At 40.2% G+C, this 20,433-nt stretch overlaps 1 protein-coding gene across 1 annotated transcript in view; it reads left to right on the top strand.

Annotated features, from left to right (window-relative positions):
- The window catches only part of ACVR2B (activin A receptor type 2B), a 112,042-nt gene extending 92,927 nt beyond the window's left edge, over nt 1–19,115 (top strand). Inside the window, exons 8-11 of the mRNA XM_036379130.2 lie at nt 2,633–2,747; nt 4,392–4,530; nt 6,843–6,973; nt 9,978–19,115. Of these exons, the coding sequence (XP_036235023.1) occupies nt 2,633–2,747; nt 4,392–4,530; nt 6,843–6,973; nt 9,978–10,172 (580 nt within the window). The 3' untranslated portion in view covers nt 10,173–19,115. The remainder of the gene's footprint in view (nt 1–2,632; nt 2,748–4,391; nt 4,531–6,842; nt 6,974–9,977) is intronic.
- The last annotated feature ends 1,318 nt before the right edge of the window (nt 19,116–20,433 follow it).

Genomic DNA, 20,433 nt, shown 5'->3' with positions numbered 1-20,433 from the left:
AACCTGCAGATGCCTTTGTGCTGCTCCTGGAGCTGACCCCTGTGTCCCTGACATTCGTCCCTGTAGAATAAAGGCAGTGGTTTATAGATGAAAATTCCTGAGGGTGGGGAACAGAGGAAGGCTATAGAAAGGCTTTAAAGCAACAGATCGTGCTCATTAGTGTCCCTGTCCATTTAGCTAGTGATAAAAGCTGTAGAATGCAGCATTTGTGTGAATTTAGCACATACCTAGTGGAGGAGGGGTTTCAGGACACAAGGGATTTCCCTCGGATTATCCTTTTAATTTTATTTTTGAAAGAAAACACTAAATGCATTTTAAATCTGGGGAGGGGGGCGTGGGGGGTGTTTTTGAATGGCCTCCCACAGTGCACATGGATGGAGATGCTGGGGTTGCCAGGTGGGACTCCCCAGCCACTGCTGGGCAGGGGTTCAGCCAACTCCTCTCTGGCCCCCGGCACTACGAGGAAGATTAAGGTTATGGAATCACTTGTTGGTGCAAAAGTGCCCCCACGTGGAAGCTGCAAATAAAATCTCCAGTGTCTCAATCGAATTAACTCACCCATTACTCATAGTCTGCTTGTTCTGTATTCCCTAGTTTGAAGTGCTATATGAAAAAAAAAAATAAAAATTCTTCTTTTTATGCCACTTTTCTTTGGCAGTGACCATTTTAGGATGGTCTAATGCATATGATGTTATGGGAAAGCTACTTGGCACGGCTTGGATTAAGTTCTTCTCCCTGGCCTGGGTACATTTGCATTGCAGCTCAGACTTGTCAGTTCAAGGTGGTTTGTGAAAGGAAATTAGGAAGGAAAGCATGGAAAAATGGGGAAATGTATGGAAATGGGGGGAAAAAAATGGAATTGCAAAGGGAAATCCCTGCATCGTGTATCAAGATGTAGGAGTTAACTGTTGCATGCCTGAAGGGCACTGCAGGTGAGGAGCAGCAGCACATGCTGGTACAGTAATGCTGGTTTACATCTTGTTTCACCTTGGAACCATATCTTTCAGGCAGATTGTCTGATAATTTCTGTGTGGTCCTCATCTGAGCCACTGCTTTGCAAAAATCTCGTGCACAGTCTGTACCATCCTGAGGGCATAATCCCCTAAAGCTGACCGAGCAAAGGCGTTTATCCATGTCATTAGATGATGGCTGTTTCCTAAGCCTGTGGGGAAACAGCCATGGCATGGAAGCAGGCAGTCTCTGGGATGCCAATAGTGGGAAATGCAGTTCTTCTGTGTAATGGAGGGGTACCAATGTTTGGGAGGCTCTGCAAAGCTGCACTCAGTCCCTAGAGCTGATGGAGGCTGCTTCCTGCTGGGGTTCCCTGGCTGCACAGTGCCCTCCAACTTCACACCCACTTCCCTCATCTTAATCCTCAAGCCAGAAATGCCCATCACACTGTGTTCAGCTTAGAGAGGATAAATCCTCTCTTCTGATATTTTAAGCTCAGATTCAGGGGCTGGGTCATTTTTGCTTGCAGTGCTTTGAGCTGATGTTCTGGCATCTGAGGCTGCAGGGAGCAGCCCCTTCTCTATAGTCCAGCAGTTTCTCTCTTCACAAAGAATTTTGACAGGTCTCTCTAGTGCAGAACAATTGTATCTGCCCTCATTAATTATTTTGTGCAGGCCTGCAATGTCCTGCAATCAGCAGGGTCACTGAGCGAATTGATGATAGGGAAGTTATAATGCTGAGCATACAGGACAATTGCCATCTGCTGTCTAAGGTCTGTAATTTAATTAGATTGCCAAACATTCCTTTTCAGATGAAAATGCAGGAAGCCCAGGGAACAGGGCTCGACTGGTTTGGCATCTCAGTGTGATCTTCCTCCACCCCCCACCCTTCCCAGCCCCTGCAGATTTACCTGAGCTGCCCTGAAATGATCCTGCTGCAGCACAGGACTGACACAAATGTCCCCTTCAAGCACAAAGCCACCATCTCTACTGCAAATTCTTACACCTCCATGTCAGCTGCCTGCTCTGACCCTGACAGGGTGTCTGTGTGGCCTCACCCCCTTCCCTGCTTGCTTTCCAACCTTCTGAATTCTCCAGGGAAGATCAATCCAGCAATTACAGCTGAAAGCTGATGGATGACTATGGCAAAAGTCTGTTGAAGCATGGAGTCAGGGTGGGGAGAGTCTCACCAGCATCTGCTGGTTTCCAGAAAGATCTGATTTTGTAGATAGGAGCAAACATCCTTACCAGGATAAAGAGTAATCTACTCCCTTAACCTGCCTTGGTTTTGTTCTTGGGAATGAGAAGGGCCCAGAAGATGGGGGTCCAGAGCTGGTGCTTGGAGCAAGAAATGATGCCTTATATACATTATAAAGCATTATATACAGCTTGCTCTAATTAAAAGAGCCCCTTCAGACCAGGTTTTACTTTGAGATAATTCACTGTGGAGTTTGGCTGACTCTGTGCTGGTCAGCTCAGGGCTGCTTGGTTGTGTTTTGGGGACAAGAGCAGTGAGGAGCAGCCAAGTTTGCAGCACTGGCCATGCTGGGACTCTGGAGAAGAGAGGAAGAAAGGAGCTGATTTACTGGGAGCTGCTGAGCCTATAGACAATGTGTGTGCTGCAGTGTGATTTAGATACATGCCATGATAAACCTTTCCCTTACTTCTTGCCTTGTCCATAGGGACTTCAAGAGTAAAAATGTCTTGCTGAAGAATGACCTGACAGCTGTGCTAGCTGATTTTGGACTGGCTGTGCGGTTTGAACCTGGAAAACCTCCAGGGGACACTCATGGACAGGTAATCATTACCTTTAACTTTTTTAAAAGTTGCCCTTGCCATACCTTCTCTGGAGTGGGGGATAGTTTGTGTAGATGCATTTAATTCTCTTTGAGATATGTATTTTTTTCCATAGAAACTTGTGCTCAGACATAAATTCTGTGAGCTGCTTTAATCTGGGTGAGTCGGGAGTGTCCTCAGACTTTCTGATTGCTGTGCAGGTGAGGTCCCTCCAGCTCTGGGGTCAAGTGACTTCCTCCTTCAGACACAAGGCTCATTGTCTCTTTATTGTTTTGGTATAAATATCCATAGAATCACAGAATACCATGTTGGGAGGGACTCAAGGATCATCAAGGTCCAACCTTTCTGGACCAAAGCAAGGCAAGATAGCCCAGCTGAATCTTAGAAGTGTTTAGTTTTGGAGTCTGCTGCACACAGCACTTCTCTAGCTCATTACATAAATAATAAAGCTCCTAAATATTAATACTGATACCACAAATCTAATATTAATAGTCCTAAAATTATTGATTTAATTTTAAGAATTCAGCCAGGCTGGCTGCTTGGGTGACCCTTGGCCCAGCTGGCTGTGCACTGTGTAAACAATATATTACAATTTTATGGGTTCTTAATTTTCTGCCTTTGTGTTGCAGCAAGCAGCCCCTCATTCTGCTCCCATGCCAGGACAGCAAGGCCATCATCACCTCCTTGTGCCTCCAGTGCTTTCTGAATTCCCATCTCCAGTGTAGTCTCCCTTTTTTTTACCTTTATCTCAGAAGGAATGAACACTCTCTCCTTGGTTAGCCTTACTCAGCTTTCCTCATTTTTGTCACCCTTTTTATGACTTTTCCAATATTTTGCACATCTTAACATATCCTGGCTTCACTCTGATCCCACTGCCTCAGCTAACAGTAAGAGGTGAGAATTTCCTTAAAGGAAATTATTAAAAGTGTTCCAGTTCTCAAGAAAGCTGCTGTTTTTCTTTGTTATCCTGTCTACTCTCCTACATGATAAGCTCTACTAAACATAACAATGGAGGCAATATAATGCCTATTCCCTCAAAACAAGAACAGATCTTTTCCAAACCATGGCAAGCCAGGGTTCATGTTTTGCTACTTCTGTGGATGCAGGAGACTTGTTTTATCTAGGGCTGTCAAAACAACACCTTTTCCTACCATTTCAGGATATATAATTTTTTCTCTTTTCCCTTTTTTTTTTGATTGTATTTTTGTTTATTCGAGGGGTTGTTTGTTTGAGTTTGGAGTTTTTTGTTGAGGGGGTTTTTTTGAGTGAAAGAGGACTGAACTTTTCAAGCCAGACTTGACCTCAGAGTGTTCTGTGTGTCTCCAAAGACAGCATTTTCTCATGCAGGTTGTTCTGCCAGAGCAACATGCAGCGGGATGCAGACCTGCAGTGTGCACTGAATGAGTATCACACATGTAGCCTTGCACTTTGGCTTCCTCCTTTATGTTGCTTATCTGGACTGGAGTGATCTTAATGAGAATCAGTGTCAGAAGAAACAGCTCCCCTTTGCTTGTTTTTCGAGCAAGGTGCACCTTTAGCAGCAGTGGCCTCCAGGCTAATGAAACCAGCTGTCACTCACCTCCACCCAGCAGAGGCTGAGGGGCCCAAATGCACTGTGACTTGAGCTGTGTTTTTTCTCTCTAGGTGGGAACAAGGAGGTACATGGCTCCTGAAGTGTTGGAGGGAGCAATCAACTTCCAACGAGACGCCTTCCTGAGAATAGACATGTATGCAATGGGACTGGTGTTGTGGGAGCTAGTCTCCAGATGTAGAGCAGTTGATGGTAAGAATAAAGACTTATTCCCTAGGGAGGGTTCTGTTTCAATGTGGTTTAGTTGGCCAGAGAATGGATCTATCTCTGTTTAAAAAAAAAAAAATCAATGGCATATTTTTATTAAAAGCAGCCAACCTGTTTTTCCTTTGTTTTTTAACATAAGGTGTTAGTCTCTGTATATTATACCCTTTGTAAGTGCTCCAACCTCAAAGTACTTTTTAGTATGTTGCTTTAGCTTGCTGAGAATTCAGAGGGAGAAGGTGATCCCTACAGGATGGATGTCCTTTACTCCTGAGCCTGCCCTGTGCTGCTCTCTGTGGCACTCTACACTTCTGCCTGTGACCAGGGCATGCCCTGGGCTCCTGAGAAGAGCCACACAGCCAGCTTGGCTGTCACCTGGCTTATGCAGGGCAGTGGGGTAGCCTGAATGGAAAGCTATAGCAGGAACACGGGGCTGGAAGGACCTTCCTGGGTCAGCAAGCCCATTTCCCTGCTATCAAAAGTCATTAGTTATTGATCTTTTGCTGATCAAGCCCTCTCTCAGCAGTGGGCTAGGTTTGTTGCTTCATTTACAGCTTTGGAGGATCTCACTTTCTCCTGAAGGATCTAAAAGTATGAACTTCATGGTGTCTCCTTTCTCCTTTTTTAAATATTAAAATGATGCTGTGAAGTGTCCAATCAGCACATCTGTCCAATCAACACATCTGTCCTTTGGTGACCCTTGCCATGTCCAGGACAGGGAAGCAGTCACATCGTTGTAGTAGCTCCAAGGCTGCTTCCTCCAACTTTTTTCTTCTTGTATAAATATGGGTGCTCTGAACTGAAAATCAAGTTCATAAAACAACAGCATCTCACCTGGACTTGAAGTGTTTTTGTTAACATTACAGTAGGACTGAGGAGTGTGACTATAATTAAAATGCCTTCCATGAGTGTGTGATAATAGAATGTCTTATCTTCAGAAATGTTCAGTCTAAAGAGGTAAAATGCTGGAGGATCAGAGATCTGGGAGCACAGTAAGGTAAAACAGTGGTACACAAATCATTCATATAAGAATTGCCCTTCTCTGTTGAGGTGCCCCAAATATCCACTTCAAATTTTTCTATCATGTTTGTGATCTCCTGCCAGTCCAGGCAGCTGAGATACCCCAGGTGCCACACACAGCACCACTGAGTCAGGGGGAAGGCTTCCTTTGGGATGATGGGGAGTTACACTGAGCCTCATCTGCACTTCAGCTCAGAAGTGATGCTGTGTCAACAGCACATTTAGCTTGCAGATCACCAGTGCTGCTCTCCACAGCCTGGGTTCCTCTTGGAGGAAAAGCAAAGTCATAAGTGACCCTGATTGGAGCAAGTGCTTCAGTTTGGTTTAGTGGCTGCCACTGAGTAAACAAGAATAATGATAAGCCACTTAAGTGATTTCATTCTTTAGAGTAAACATTGTGCTGTTGGTGTTACAATTCATGAGCAGATGAAGCGGTCAACTCTTTTATTTTAGTCTGGAAAGACCCTTTTGAGGTATCTCTGCTCTAAAAAGAGGTAATTCTTTGCTACTGAGAAACCTTAAGTGGTGCCATGGAGCACCCTGAGAAGCCCAACAGTTAAGCTGGGCTGCTTTTTCTGAGAGAGCATCTACACATTGCCAAAAGCCAAATGATGTTTCAATAAGCAGAACTTGCTGCTATCATCCAGCATCTCCACTGATACTCATAACAGTTGTCTCATTCCCATGGCCCTGGGCAGTGTGCAGCCATAACTGGTATAAGTGAAGCATTCAGAAATCATTTTACACTTAGGAGCCACTACTTGGGACAAGTGCATCTGGCTCCAGTGTGTCAGGGCTGGCTCAAACCTATAAACAAACCAGATCACAAAGCAAGAAATTATGTGTTGTATATACTTGACCTTGTTAGTCAGTGCTAAAATGAAATTATGCTCATGCTGAAATCTTTCTCTAGGTTATTGTGTGTTGAATTGTTGTGTTAAAATGTGGGGAGGATGAGTTGATCTGCTCTTTATATTAAATAAATCACGGATTACCTGGCAAACTTCCTCAAGGAAAGGGTGAGATCTGGAGGCCTGGCTGAGGGTTTGGATTTGTAACTCAGTGAGGTGGAAAATGCACGGCCAGACAAGCAGCAGGGACAGCAGAAACCATTGTGCAGGAGGAATGTAAATCACATTTGTCTGCAGTGGCATGTGAACGTCAGCCTTTGTTGCAGTGGGTTGAGGTTGCTCCAGAGCTGCAGCTCACTCATGCATGGGGACACTGTGGCTCTGCAGAGGCCATTCCTGCCCTAACCTGATTCTCTGTGTGCACTGTAGGTCCAGTGGATGAATACATGCTGCCTTTTGAAGAAGAAATAGGTCAGCACCCATCCCTGGAGGACCTGCAAGAAGTGGTGGTTCACAAGAAGATGCGCCCCGTGTTCAAGGATCACTGGCTAAAACATCCCGTACGTCCCTCCTGGTTAACAGTGGAAAATATTTTCCTGTGTGATGGGAATGAGGGATTGGTTATGCATTCCCAGTGTTAGCCAGAGTCAGCTCTGGGGAATGAGGGGTTGCTCAACACCTTTGTGCTCCCTTTTCTTTTTATCTCTTGTTTTTAGAGACTAAACAAGCTGAATAATCAGCTAGTGCTGAATGTGGAGCGTGTGGTGCTTTAGTAGGGCTCCTTTAGTATGGTGAAAGAATGGAAAATAAAGTCCTTTCATTAAGAAAAAGAAAACCATCCATACCATTGGAGACAGACTCCTCATAAGCTAGATACCATGCAAGACTTGGAGCAGTTTATGGAGGAAAAATTAATCAGCTGTGAAAACAAGCAGACAATGAAGCAAAATGCAGTGTGGGTTTCCCAGAGGTAGTTCATTTCAGGCTCACGTTTTTAATAAAAGAGTTGATTTTCCTTAGATCAGGAAGATAAGAGATGATGACATCTCACTGGGCTTCAGTAAGAAGTCAAATACCTCTATTTTGCCCAAACTGATACAGATTTTGCTAGACTCAGGTGTACTAACTCATTTCCCAGAAGCTAGGGAGGGAGCTGTGGATTGTAAAAAAAAAGTGTTCCATTTCAAATGAGGGTTCAAATAAGAGCTGTGTTATTCAAGCACTGTTGAATTCAGGTTTTTTGGGGATATGGAGAGAAGTGATTGCAAACAAAGCAAATGGTTTCATAGTAACTGATACAGTGCTGCCAGCTCTCACAGTTTCATCATGGGAATCTTAATACTTCTTGTCTTTTAAAGCTTCAACTGCTGAATCTTGGGATTTATTTTGATATTAAAAAAAGCACTTTTGGGGCGGAATGCGACCAAGCCTTAGAAAGCAGATGCTTAAAAAGAACCATGAAAACACATATTTAAAGTAATTCTTGAAGCTTATCTCATGGTAATTGGCATACTGTAGAAAAAATTCTTGTAGGGGTTTTTTAGAGCATTGGCTGTGTTGAGTGGATCTCTCCACCCACTGACAAGGTGGTGCCCATGATGCCTTAAAGATATAGAAATAAAACAACACACTTTAGAGACAATATTAGCATAGGAGGTAATATAAAAACTGGTCTTTGATTGGAGGCCTCCAGGGGCAGATGTGGAAAACTGCCCACCCCACATAGGGCAAGTACAGCTTTATAAGTTTAGTTGATTAGTATAATTAACAAGAATCTCCAATTAGAAACACAGGTGATGAGGTAATTCCCCCTCTTAGTCCAACCTCTTCTGGAGCCCCTCATTGGTAACAGCTGTACTCTGTTTATTGGAAAGTGTCCTGGGAGGGTAGCCTTGTGTTCCCAAGAAAACACAAGGTATGACAGGAGCCTTTGGAATGTGTTTTGTCTTTCTTCCTATCAGGGTAGGAAAAGTGCTGGAGCTAGCTAGGAGCTATATAATTATACAGCAATAGTCTACAGAGCTATGAACATGTATGAAGGAAATACAAAAGCAAAAATCACTTTGGCATCCTGAAGGTTGTGAGTTTGATCCTCACACAGGGCAACACTAATGTTGATTTTTTTTGTTTTTTTTTCTTTTGTTAAGGTTGGGATTAAATTGTGAGATGGTATTTTTTTATTTGGATTTAGATGTTTATTAGTTTTTATTTATATTATAGTTTTATCAGTTGTGAGTTTTATAGTATTTCACTAATATGGTAAAAATTTTACTAATATGGTAAAAAATGGACTTGTACTGCTTTTTTATTAGGTTTTTTAAGGATAAACTGCTTAATTAAGAAATTATGCTTAAATTATTTTTATCTTTACCTTAATAACTAACTACTTGTGTTTTGTAATGTGGATTATTTAAATTTAATTTCACAATATTACTTAAACTTATGAAGAAGAAGGTGAAGAAGGTAAAGAAGATAGACTAGTTTCTGTTTTGAAATTTCTATTTTGTTTTATACTATAAACAAACGTCACTCTCTCCACCTATATCCCCAAAAACTTCTATTTTGCTTTGTATTATTATATTTTAAAGCTTTACGCTTTTTATTACATGATGTTACACATTTTTATTTAAACTATACACATACAATCTTAATTCTATCATTTAATTTTGGATGGTTTTTCTATAGCTGTAGGTTAAATGCAGTGTTTTATTAGGGGGTTAGCAGTTGTTAGTACAGAAAGTTTAAAATTTTCACTGACTAGGGTTCTAGCAGCCTCCCCCAGGGCAGGTGACATTGCTGGAGTACTAAAAGTACTGAAATCTCCCAGGAGGAGGTATTTTGCAATGCTGCTGGCCTTCCAATGGAATAACTATGATGCAAAAATCAATCTCATAGCGGGTGAGGATTGAGGGAGGTGGTTACTGCAAACCAAGTGACATTTTTGGCCTCAACTCTATGCCATAAGCCTGCACAATGCCATTTTCAATCTGTTCAATCTATCTGCTTATGAATTCTGCATGATGCTCATGGTAGAGTTGAAAGCCTGATCTTTCACCTGTTGATATTTTCACATTCGTCCTTGAGTTTGACAAATTTTGTACTGTAAAGTTGATTTAAGTACATTGATGTCAATTCTTTTGGAATTGTACTTAACATTGCCACTGTCAATCTGTCCCAACTATCTGCTTAGGAATTCTGCATGATGCTCGTGATAGGGCAGGTGACATTGCTTATGAATTCTGCGTGATCGTCACGATAGGGCAGGTGACATTGCTTATGAATTCTGCAAGATCCTCATGATAGGGAAGGTGACATTGCTTATGAATTCTGCAAATTCCTCACGATAGGGCAGGTGACATTGCTTATGAATTCTGCAAGATCCTCATAATAGGGCAGGTGACATTGCTTATGAATTCTGCAAGATCCTTACAATAGGGCAGGTGATGTTGCTTATAAATTCTACATGATCCTCATAATAGGGCAGGTGACATTTCTTATGAATTCTGCACGATGCTCATGGTAAGGCAGGTGACTAAAGGTGTTTTATGGCCGTTGTGTCCGCAGGGCCTGGCGCAGCTCTGCGTGACCATCGAAGAGTGCTGGGACCACGACGCGGAGGCGCGGCTCTCGGCCGGCTGCGTCGAGGAGCGCATCGCGCAGATCCGCAAATCCGTCAACGGCACTACCTCGGACTGCCTCGTCTCCATCGTGACGTCCGTCACCAACGTGGACTTGCCACCCAAAGAGTCTAGTATCTGAGTGCTGGGTCTTGGTTCACTTTTGTCTTTCCAGACTCAGCGGATTTAAAAACAAACAAACAAAAAAAAAACCAACAAGGAAAAGAGTTTAAAGAAAAAAAAAAGTACAAAAAAAACAAAATCACAAAAATTCAACAAACCCATGAATGCAGCTGCTATTTTATCTTGACTTTTTATTATTATTGTTATTATTATTATTATTATTTTTTTGGATTGGATCAATTTTACCAGCACATTGCTCTACTGTATTAAAAAAAATGGACATTTCAGCAAGCATTCAGGTGCCGACTAATGAATGCAGAAAAGGTGCAGGTACCTCAGAACCTCAACAAACTCACTTCAGTTGTTTTTATTTTATTCAGTTTTCTGGGTTTCTCTTTATCAGTTTGTCTTCTGAGCGGAGCATCTGTGACATAAGGAAAACCACCTACCACCTTCGAAAACGCAATGCTGCAAACTGTGGAGGAAACTTAAGACTGTTATGTAAAGAATACACCTTCCTCAAAAGCATTTTTTCCCCATGTTGGTTTTGGGTTCAGTTCCTTTTTTATTTTTTTAAATTTTTTTTTTTTGGAAGTGAGCTTCAGAAAAAAACAGCAGATGTGTCTTTTACGGATGTAACGGGTGTCATTGTAACATGGGAAAAAAAAAGTAACTAGGCAGAGAATGTTAATTCTTGATGGTATAATTGAAGGGGGGAGCGTAGAATAGGGGTGGGGAGAGTGACGTTGGACTTGGCAGCATTTGGGGAAACATCATTTGTTATGGAGCTACTTCTCAGGTAACCATTAGAGGAGGGGAAGGACATTTCTGGGCAGAGTATTTACGGCTGCAGCGTATGGAGAAAGCGGAGTTAAAGAGGCAGTGGTTGGAAGACAGGCACTTGTTTCTTCCTCCAGAGTCTGGGGTTGGGTGGTAAAAGAACAAAACAGGACTATAACATTTATTTTTCAATTCCAGGTAGTAGTAAGAAGGATGCTTTCAATGTCATCAGGACAGGTGGGGAAGTGTGATTTCAGAAGCACTTTGGTAAAACACTGGAAGATGAGAAAATTTTTGCATCTCGTTTTAAGTGTGAGTCAGCTGAGAGAATTTGGCCTTGGGTTGATTATCTTTCAGCCCAAGCTAATGGTGCAGATGGTGGAAAGAGGAAAAGGGTGAAAGCTGGTTATATAAATTTTTTTTCTTTATTAATTTGGGACTGGGGGAGTGAATGGTGGCAGCTGGCTCCTGTAGCATCTGAGAAGCCTTGAAAGCTGCCTGGCTGCAGGGAGCTGAGGCAGCTCAGCAGCAGCAGTGATTCCCACAGCACCTCTCCCACTGGTTTCTTTGACGCTGCTTTCTCCTTACTCTGTGATGAAACTCTTTTGTCTTAAAGTGGTGCATATTCGAAAATACCGTTACTCTTATTATGCCATAAACTCGCTCTAGTCAGTGAATGTTCCTAATGCTGCTGATTCAACATTGAAATATTTTTTTAATTTGCAAAACATGCAATGTTTAAAAAAAGAAAAAACTTAAAAAAAAAAAAACCAAACACAAAACATACACACACACGTTACGTGGCTTCCGAGGTTTAAACTGAAAAAAAATTAAAAACTTCATGACCACAGACCACCTCAAACCAGAAATACCTCAGAATTTTCTACTTGTATGAGTTTTATTATATATTTTGTTAGTTGTGTTGTCTTGTAGTAAGTATATTTTAATGTAAGTTGGCTTTTATGACAAGGGAGTTTTAAAAAAATTAAAAAAAGAAAAAAAGTTCCAAAATCTTTTAGGAAGTGCTACCATTTTTTTGTTGTTTTGTTTAATAAAGCACCATTGTAAATAACTGTATACAGTTGTGGAATAACTGCCTATATAAGGTACCTGGGCATTATTCACTCTTATTTGTGAAGGCTGTTTCCATTCTGTGTTGTTGTTTTTTTGGTTTTTTTGGTCTGTTTTAGTGAAAGGACAGTACATCTTTTTTTTTTTTTTTCTTTTTCTTTTATTTTTATTTTTTTTTCTTTTTTTTACTTTGAATATAACATGAATTTTTGTGTCTTGCTAGACTGACAAAGTTATGTCCATTGGATGGCCAGATCTTCTAAATTTTTCTTTGTGTTAAGCCAAAATGCAGTCCTAAACTAATCACCCTGTAACAGAAATGTAAAAAGTCTGTATTATATATAAATGAATTGGATTTCTCTCCACTGCCAAATTATCAGTGTGCACCCTTGCACAGATATAATTTATTGAGCAAAAGAAACTGCTAATTGGAGAAAGTATTAAAAGAAAAAAAATTGAAATATATTTCTTGAAAAGTATAGCTTTAAAACCTAGAGGTCACAAATGAGGACACGGTCCTTTATCTTGAAGAGACATTAAGAGAATTGCCTTAATTTGTCTATCTGAATAAAGTCTTAACCTATTCTTTCAAGTTACTGAATGTATATTGCATATTAGTATGTACACACATGTAACTGTGTTTCCGTGTGTAGGTTTGAAAGTTTCTGTTTCTTGATGTGCTTCTGTTGAGAAAACCTTGACAAAACCAGACAGAACGATACCATTTAGACCCAGCCAATGTCCCCGGTGGCCATTGGCACCTTTGGGCCTGATGCTGCAACATACCTATGCTTAGCATTGAGGGTGTAGGTAGCTCTTCTGGTGTCATGACATTAGGCACTCACTTAATGTTAAGTGTGGTTGTAAATGTTTGCAGGATCGGTATTTTTCATGTTTAATACATTTCTGCACTGAGATTTATATGAAAATGTGACTATGTCTTAGAAGTGAAGTGATGTAAGGGTTGGGGTGGAGCGTAGAGCAGTTAATGAGTGAATACTTGTTTTGAGGTGGGCTTGCTCCCTTTCCCCAGGGAATGGGAGCCAGTTCCTATTGCTGCAGAAAGAAAAAAAGCTGTACTGTCTTTTAACTGTTAATATCTGTTTGCTCTTCTGGATTTTTTCCTTCAGCATTACATATTATAGCTAAAACAGGCTCATTACAGCAGTTGCTTTTTTATCCTGATTTCTTTAAAAAGCTTTAAAGTATTTATTGAAAGTGCCATATTATTTTAATAGCCTATTAAACAGTGTCTGAAATCTTCTCTTTTGAGAAAGCATGAACACAAATTCTTACATGTAGCTTATCTTACTGCGGGGAACTGCACGACCCTGTACAAACCTTGACCGAATGTTGATTGTAAAGTATTACATCTTCCTGGTGCAATGGTTCCTTATAGATCATCTTGTCAGCAGGATTCAGAAGCTGATTGGAAAAAGAATTTCCAAATTGGGTGTGTGCTGGATAACAAGTTTTATATGTGTGTAGGTACGTGTGTCTTGCTATTGCAGCATAGAAGGAAATCCTGAACTTTTAATGTGTACCAATTTGGATAAAGCTGGTTTTTAAACTGGTATTTATTTATTTTATTAACAAAGACAAGCTCTGATGAACTTGTTGGTCTTTCAACAGTTGAGCTGTCAAGCAAGTAGTTTCCTCACCTCTAATTCATTTGAACTCTCATTGACAACATGATTTTGGTTCTGCTTGGTACTGCAGAGGCTTTTTCCAAGTCAGGAATTGGGCACATCCATAGGTGTAGCTGTCATAAGCAACTGCAGCTCTTTTCCTTTCAACACTCCCTTGAATAAGATGGTGACAGCACCTCTTACATTACTTCCCAAGTGCTGAATATCACTTCCCATTCAGACTTAGAGGAAGCAGGTCTTCAAAAATTTGGCTGCAGAATTTTATTGGTCGCCTCCCTCCCTCATATGGAAGTTCTTAGGTGAATATTACCACTAAATATCCTGAGTAAAAATTCTCCTTGACTTTAAGAGCCAGGATTCCCCATCTCTCTATTGGAACTCCTTTTTAGGAATTTATTGCACTGGCTGGACTGGTTTCTGAGGTGCAGAAAATTTGACTTCACATTTTTAAACTGGAAATACCACAAGAACTAAAACTGGGGTGGTTTTTTGAGATGGTAGAGCTGTGACTTGCTGATGAAATTGCATTAATTTGGAAGGCTGGAAGTTGTATATGGCTTATATTGAAATATACATGCATTTTATAAGAATGGCTATAAACCAGCCTTACCATCAGTTAAGTAATACCAGGCCTATTCATTATAATTAAGGATTTTAGCTGGTCCTGATCATTAAGAAATCTCTATTTAAGACAAAAGTAACCCACTTTTTATTCTGCTGAAAATCTCCTACAGAATATCTTTATGTGCTAGACAGTTACACCTATGGAAGTGCAGAGGTCTTGGTTTTGAAGAGAAGGTCTGTGAGTGCCCCCCAGTAACTCCCCTGTGTTTTCCTTGGGTCTCCTGACTCCCTGCTGTTCCCACTTGAAGTCAGTGGTTTCAGTGGAAGCAGACATTTCCAGGCTGGCTGGGTCTGGCCTGGCAGTTAGGAATCCTGATCCCCCTCAACATTGCAGCACTGAAACGTTTTATTCCTCTTGCACGACTTTCTAGGCAGAGTGTCAGAGCTTGCCCTGTTTTGCAGGGGAAAGGTGTGGTTTCACTTAGCATGGAAGGAACTCACTGCAGAGAAAGGTGCTGGGTGATAAGATGTGACAGTGCTGTTGTTGCAGTCCTCTTCAAGCCACACTCCGCTTGGGAAGTTGCTAAGCAGGAAGTGTCCCACAAACTTTTGTCACTTTTACATACGGGATATTGTTTGGTAACATTGTAAATAAAATAGACTATATAATAGAGGAAAATAAGGACATTTTGACTTTTTTACTTTTGGAAATATATATATATATTTTAGTTACATATACAAGCAAAAATTCTACATTGTGTGATAATTCTTTTATACCACAAATTATTTTTGTAATGTCTAATATGTTTCTGCAGGGAAAAGGGAGAAAGGTCTGTGTATGCACAGCAAATAAATAAAGAAATATATATATAATGTTTAAATTAAGTGTGCACTACATCAAAGTCTAGAGGATAGAACAAGTGTAGCCTGAAAACAGGTTGAGGAGCAAGTTTGGATGTACTTGGACATGCTTTGAGGACGGCACTGAGTATATGTTTAGGTTATCTTGCATATCACAACCCTCCTGCTAAAGATGCTTATTGCTTTTCTATGGCCATCTTCAGTTAACCCAGGAGGAGTTTTTTCACGTGTTCATGCGAGTAGCCATGTGTGGGCAGTGTGTCTTTTGGCATATGCTGTGGTGCTGCAGTGAGTTGTGAAGTCGGGGTGTTAAAAATTTACCGAGGCCAAATAGCCAGGCTGATCTCGCTCGCTGCCGTATCCACTCATAGCAGCTGTGTCTGCTGCACTGACAATATGATCTGTAAGGAGCTGTTGCCAGTGGAATCCTGATAAAACCAGTTCCTAGAAATTCCTTCTCTCTGAAGTGACACAACTAATCAGGCTTCACCAGAACACACAGCTATGTGCTCTGCGTTCCCAAAATCAGATTTAATAGTCTGTGTTGGAGGCGCTAAAGAAAGGGACCACTGTCATGTCCAAAGTCCTACTAAGAGAAAGAGCTTCCCAAATCTGTGTAAGCAATCCAAGGTATTCTAAAAGTATTAAAGGAAAAAAAGGGGGGAGCCAGGGGGGTGTAACCTAATTTTCCATTGGACTTAAAATTCACTCTAGTCTTTTTAGTCCTCTCAGCCACGATAGCACAGTGTCAGTGGGTGAGAGGTACTGAATAAAGCTTTAAACCAAACAACACATGGCACTGCCTTGGAGCTGGTTTGACAGTGTGCCTTTTGCAATTAGTGCTCACTAATTCAAGCAGACTCCTGCAATTACTGAGTCCCTCAGCTGTGTTCTGGTGAAGTCCCAGCCCTGTGGAAACCATGAGGAGAGTTTCCATCCAACCCTGTGTGACCACGAGAGTGTGTGTGTGTGTGTGTTCCTGGAACACTTTCTAAGCACACCTGGTCCCTTATTTACACGGGACTTCCTTTTCCATGACTCGTTTTAGGGTGATGCTCAGTTCCCTGACTGAAGTAGTAGCCTATGGAATAAGCAGCAATGCTTTTTGTCAGGACACTTCCACAGAAAGAGATCATACTTGTGTTATGTCCATCCAGCTGTTCTGAAATGTAATGCTATTCTGTTGTGCCTTTATTTTTCCATGTAAAAGCAACTGCTGTAAGCTTTCTTTTTCTTTTACTAGTTTAATTTTTTTTTTAATCTCTGACTGGAAAAAACCACTTTTCATTGCCCAGCTGTCATTTCTGGATGCAGTCTGTGATCCAGGTATTTCAAGAACCAATTACCTCAAACCTCATGTTAAACAGTGTTGCTATCTGGATTCTCCTTGATACTACAATATTGTAACATACACAAACAGGAACCTTGCTCTATATGGGTGTTTATATATATGTATCATATACATATATACATGTATATATATGATATATATATGTAAATGGAAAGTGATCCCCAAGGACTGAAGGAAAAAAGCAAAACTTATTTTGTATTCCAACATTGAAACCAAAAGGGCTTTTCTGAAGCTCTATAATGGCATTGTGCTGGATAACTACAAAGAAAAAGTGTTTTCTGAAAAGTGCTTCCTTTATTAGCCTTTTATTTCAGTATTTTAATGGGGCAGGTGATGTGAATAAAACACCACTTCTGCATTTTTGGCCCATTATGAAGCAGAAGCCTCTTAGTCTTTCCAGTTGTTAAAATAAACAAAAACTCAGTTTATAACATTCCAATAAGGTTGGTATTGCAAAACTCAAACATGTTCTAGGAAAATTCCATAGCTTCTGTTTTCATGACAAGGAAGGCCATACTTCATTCAATTTTCCAGTGTTTTGAGAAACTGAAGTTTAACCAGTAACCATCCTAGTCAATTAAAATCCTAATTCAGTAGTCAATGGCATCTCTGCATTGCCATGTCTGTTAAAACACCAAAATAAACTCCAAAATAAAAAACAATTGAAACCAAAAATCCAGCCATGATAGAGGAGGAGATTGGAGCATCTCATAGCTTTGGAAAGTGGACTTAGCAACTTTGTGGATAACAAAAAATGTTGGCAAGACCTAGAACCTGTCTGGCCTTTTCCTTTTCCAAATACCTACTCCCAAGAACCAACTCATAAAATCAGACCTTCAACCACAGCAACTTCTTAATGGTACTTTGCTGAAGAGAATTATGTTCAGGCTATATTTTTGGGGGAAAAATAAAAGTGGGACCATTTTTAAAATGACCATTTTATTTTATGTGTTGCCCTCTCAAAAATCTTTTTTTTTTTAATGTATCCATGTAGTTGATACAACATTAGTCTGTATTTTACTTGGACAGCATAGTAGCTTTCCTGTAGCTTTCCAAATAGTAATAAATTTACCATTACTAGTAATTCATTTAATTATTGGTAATGAATGGATAGTAATTAATTTACTGTTACTAAAGGAAGAGAACATGATATTTCCCTATTTTTTTTCTTGACTGCCTAATGTTTCTATGGCTATTGATGGTTGATGATTATTATCTCTGGTAAATCAAAGTACTAAAATGTCCCAGGAGGAGGTATTTTGCAATGCTGCTGGCCTTCCAATGGAATAACTATGATGCAAAAATCAATCTCGTAGTGGGTGAGGATTGAAGGAGGTGGTTACTGCAAACTAAGTAACATTTTTGGCCTCAATTCTATGTCATAAGCCTGCACAATGCCATTGTCAATCTGTTCAAACTATCTGCTTATGAATTCTGCATGATCCTCATGGTAGAGTTGAAAGCCTGATCTTTCACCTGTTAATATTTTCACATTCGTCCTTGAGTTTGACAAATTTTGTACTGTAAAGTTGACTTAAGTACAGTTTGATGTCAATTCTTGTGGAAAGAGCTTTCTGCATGTAACATTAGATGCATACAGTTAAACAACACAGCATAGTACAAAAACTCACAAGAAAATGTTTTGGCACCAGCAGGAAGAAATCTCACCCTAACCATTTGTCATTTTATAACCATCCTATTGTAAGTTTTACCAGCTACTTCTAAATTTGTGCTTTATTTAAAGAAATAAAATAAAATCCTAAGACTTGTCTAGCGTAGTGGAATATGTGTATATCAGTTTTAGGATAAATAGCTAAGTCTTATTACGCTGTGTTACTTAACTTGTATATATAGAGTATACATAAGAGTTTGCAGTAACCTGTTTCTCCAGGATTTCCAGTTGGAATGGATTTAAACTCAAACTATGAGATTAAATGATTTAGAAGATTGCAGAATAGACTGAGTGTAAATTACAGGAAGCTCTATCAGATGGTGAAATAATTTTTAAAGAGTCTTTTGGTCCTTGGCTCAAATTCACTAAGTACTGTTTGTATACCAAGATATGTGAAATGTAAATGTTGTAGGTTATATTTCACTCTTGTAGCTATAAAAATGTAGAACAGAGATAGCTTGTACTACTGAGTTAACAAAAGTTATACTAAAGTATCCTGTTAAAGAAAAAAGTATAGAGAGTTAAGCTCGTTGCTGTAACCCCTTTTGGATTGAAGTGTGCTGATTTTCATATATGTACATTTTATATATATATATTCTGCAGAAGTATACATATATAAAATGTATGTATAAGATGGCCTAATGCAGACATCCATTGTATTGCAGTTATGAAATGAAGACATTTTGGAAAGAACATTGTATCATAGTTCATGAATTTGCAGTGGATCTTTGTTCCTTTTTACTGTGGTATTTTAGAAAGAGTCTCAAGTTTGAAATTAGATCTGCCAAGTTGGAGTTTTGCTGCTTCAGCTTTGCACTGGGTGTCTGAATAAACCAGTATGAATGTAGTATTTGCCCTGTGTGAAGCAGCTACACCCCAACAGATAGGAGGAAAAAAACCTAGAAAGAACTATTACAAGTTTATCTTTTTGTATATGAAAATAAACAGTAAATTACAAATAACTGTTTCCCTCGTTGGTGTGACATTAAAAATCATTGTTATTTGTCTTTGGCATCTAGCTGGAGAATTTTCTTCTTCATAGAGGAGTGTTTTTAGTATTTCAATGGCATTTCTGCTATCCAAAATCCCTAAAACGTCCCTGCAGAGGCATAGCTGAGGCCTGCCCCTACTACCCACCACTTGCAAACAGTTCCAAGCGAAGTTATCTCGATCACAGAACTATAGAATGGTTTGGGTTGGAAGAGACTTTAACGATCATCCAGTTCCAATTACCCTGCTAGGGGACACCTTCCACTAGACCAGGTTGCTCCAAGCCCCATTCAACCTGGCCTTGAACACCTCCAGAGATGAGACATCCACAACATCTCTGTCCTATTATTATTATTATTATTATTATTATTATTATTATTATTATTATTATTATTATTATTATTTAATTTCCCTTTTGAGTGTGTTACCTCTTGTAGCACTGTGGTGACACTGCTTATCACTCCTAGCAAAGAAGTGTTCGCACAGGGCAATACATGCATGTGAAGCTGTATCAAGGCAGTCCAGCAATGTACTTCAACTGTCAAAGGCAGGAGAACTTAACCAGGAAAAAGATTAAAATATTAAAAAAAAAAAAAGCCTGAGTTCCCTGTACTCATAGCACCACACTGAGGTCTGTAATCCTCACATGAGGTACAAAGATGCCCTCAGCCACACACTGAAACATGGCCAGACCTTTCCAGGAAAGCTGCCTGCAGTAAAGTGATGGTGTGGCCATGAAATCCTTATATTCTGGTGTTTTACATTGCTAAACTGATCCTATTTTTCAGAAAATTGCCTCTGGTTTGGTGCTGGGTTGAAAATGGTTAGTTTGGGTGGATATGAGGCAAATATAAACATAATCAGGGATTTGGGAGGGAAAAATGGTAATAATCAGGCTGGTGGTTTTCCTGAAAAGAAGCTCAGTGTAACATCACCCTATATTGACTAAAGCCAACCCCATACCACAATCTTCAGCCTGGAGAAGATACTGTTCTGAGGAGATCTTCTGGTGACTTTCCAGTCCCTAAAGGGAACTTGTAAAAAAGATGAGGACAAACTTTTTAACAGGGCCTGTTGAGACAGGACAAGGAGGAATGGTTTAAAACCAAAAGAGGGCTGATGTAAATTAGATTTAAGGAAGAAATGTTTTACAATGAGGGTGGTGAGTTACTGGTACAGGTAGAGGTGGTGGATGCCCCATCCCTGAAAACATCCACAGGTCACACGTTGGATGGGGCTCTGAGCAACCTGGTCTGGTTGAAAATGTCCCTGGTCATTGCCGAGGGGTTGGACTATCACAGAATCACTGAATTCTTTGGGATGGAAGGATTCTGTGGGCATC

This window comes from Molothrus ater, chromosome 1 (assembly GCF_012460135.2).
Source record: "Molothrus ater isolate BHLD 08-10-18 breed brown headed cowbird chromosome 1, BPBGC_Mater_1.1, whole genome shotgun sequence".
Taxonomy (NCBI): domain Eukaryota; kingdom Metazoa; phylum Chordata; class Aves; order Passeriformes; family Icteridae; genus Molothrus; species Molothrus ater.
Note: the sequence above shows the minus strand (reverse complement) of the source record. Positions and strands in the feature narration are given on the sequence as shown.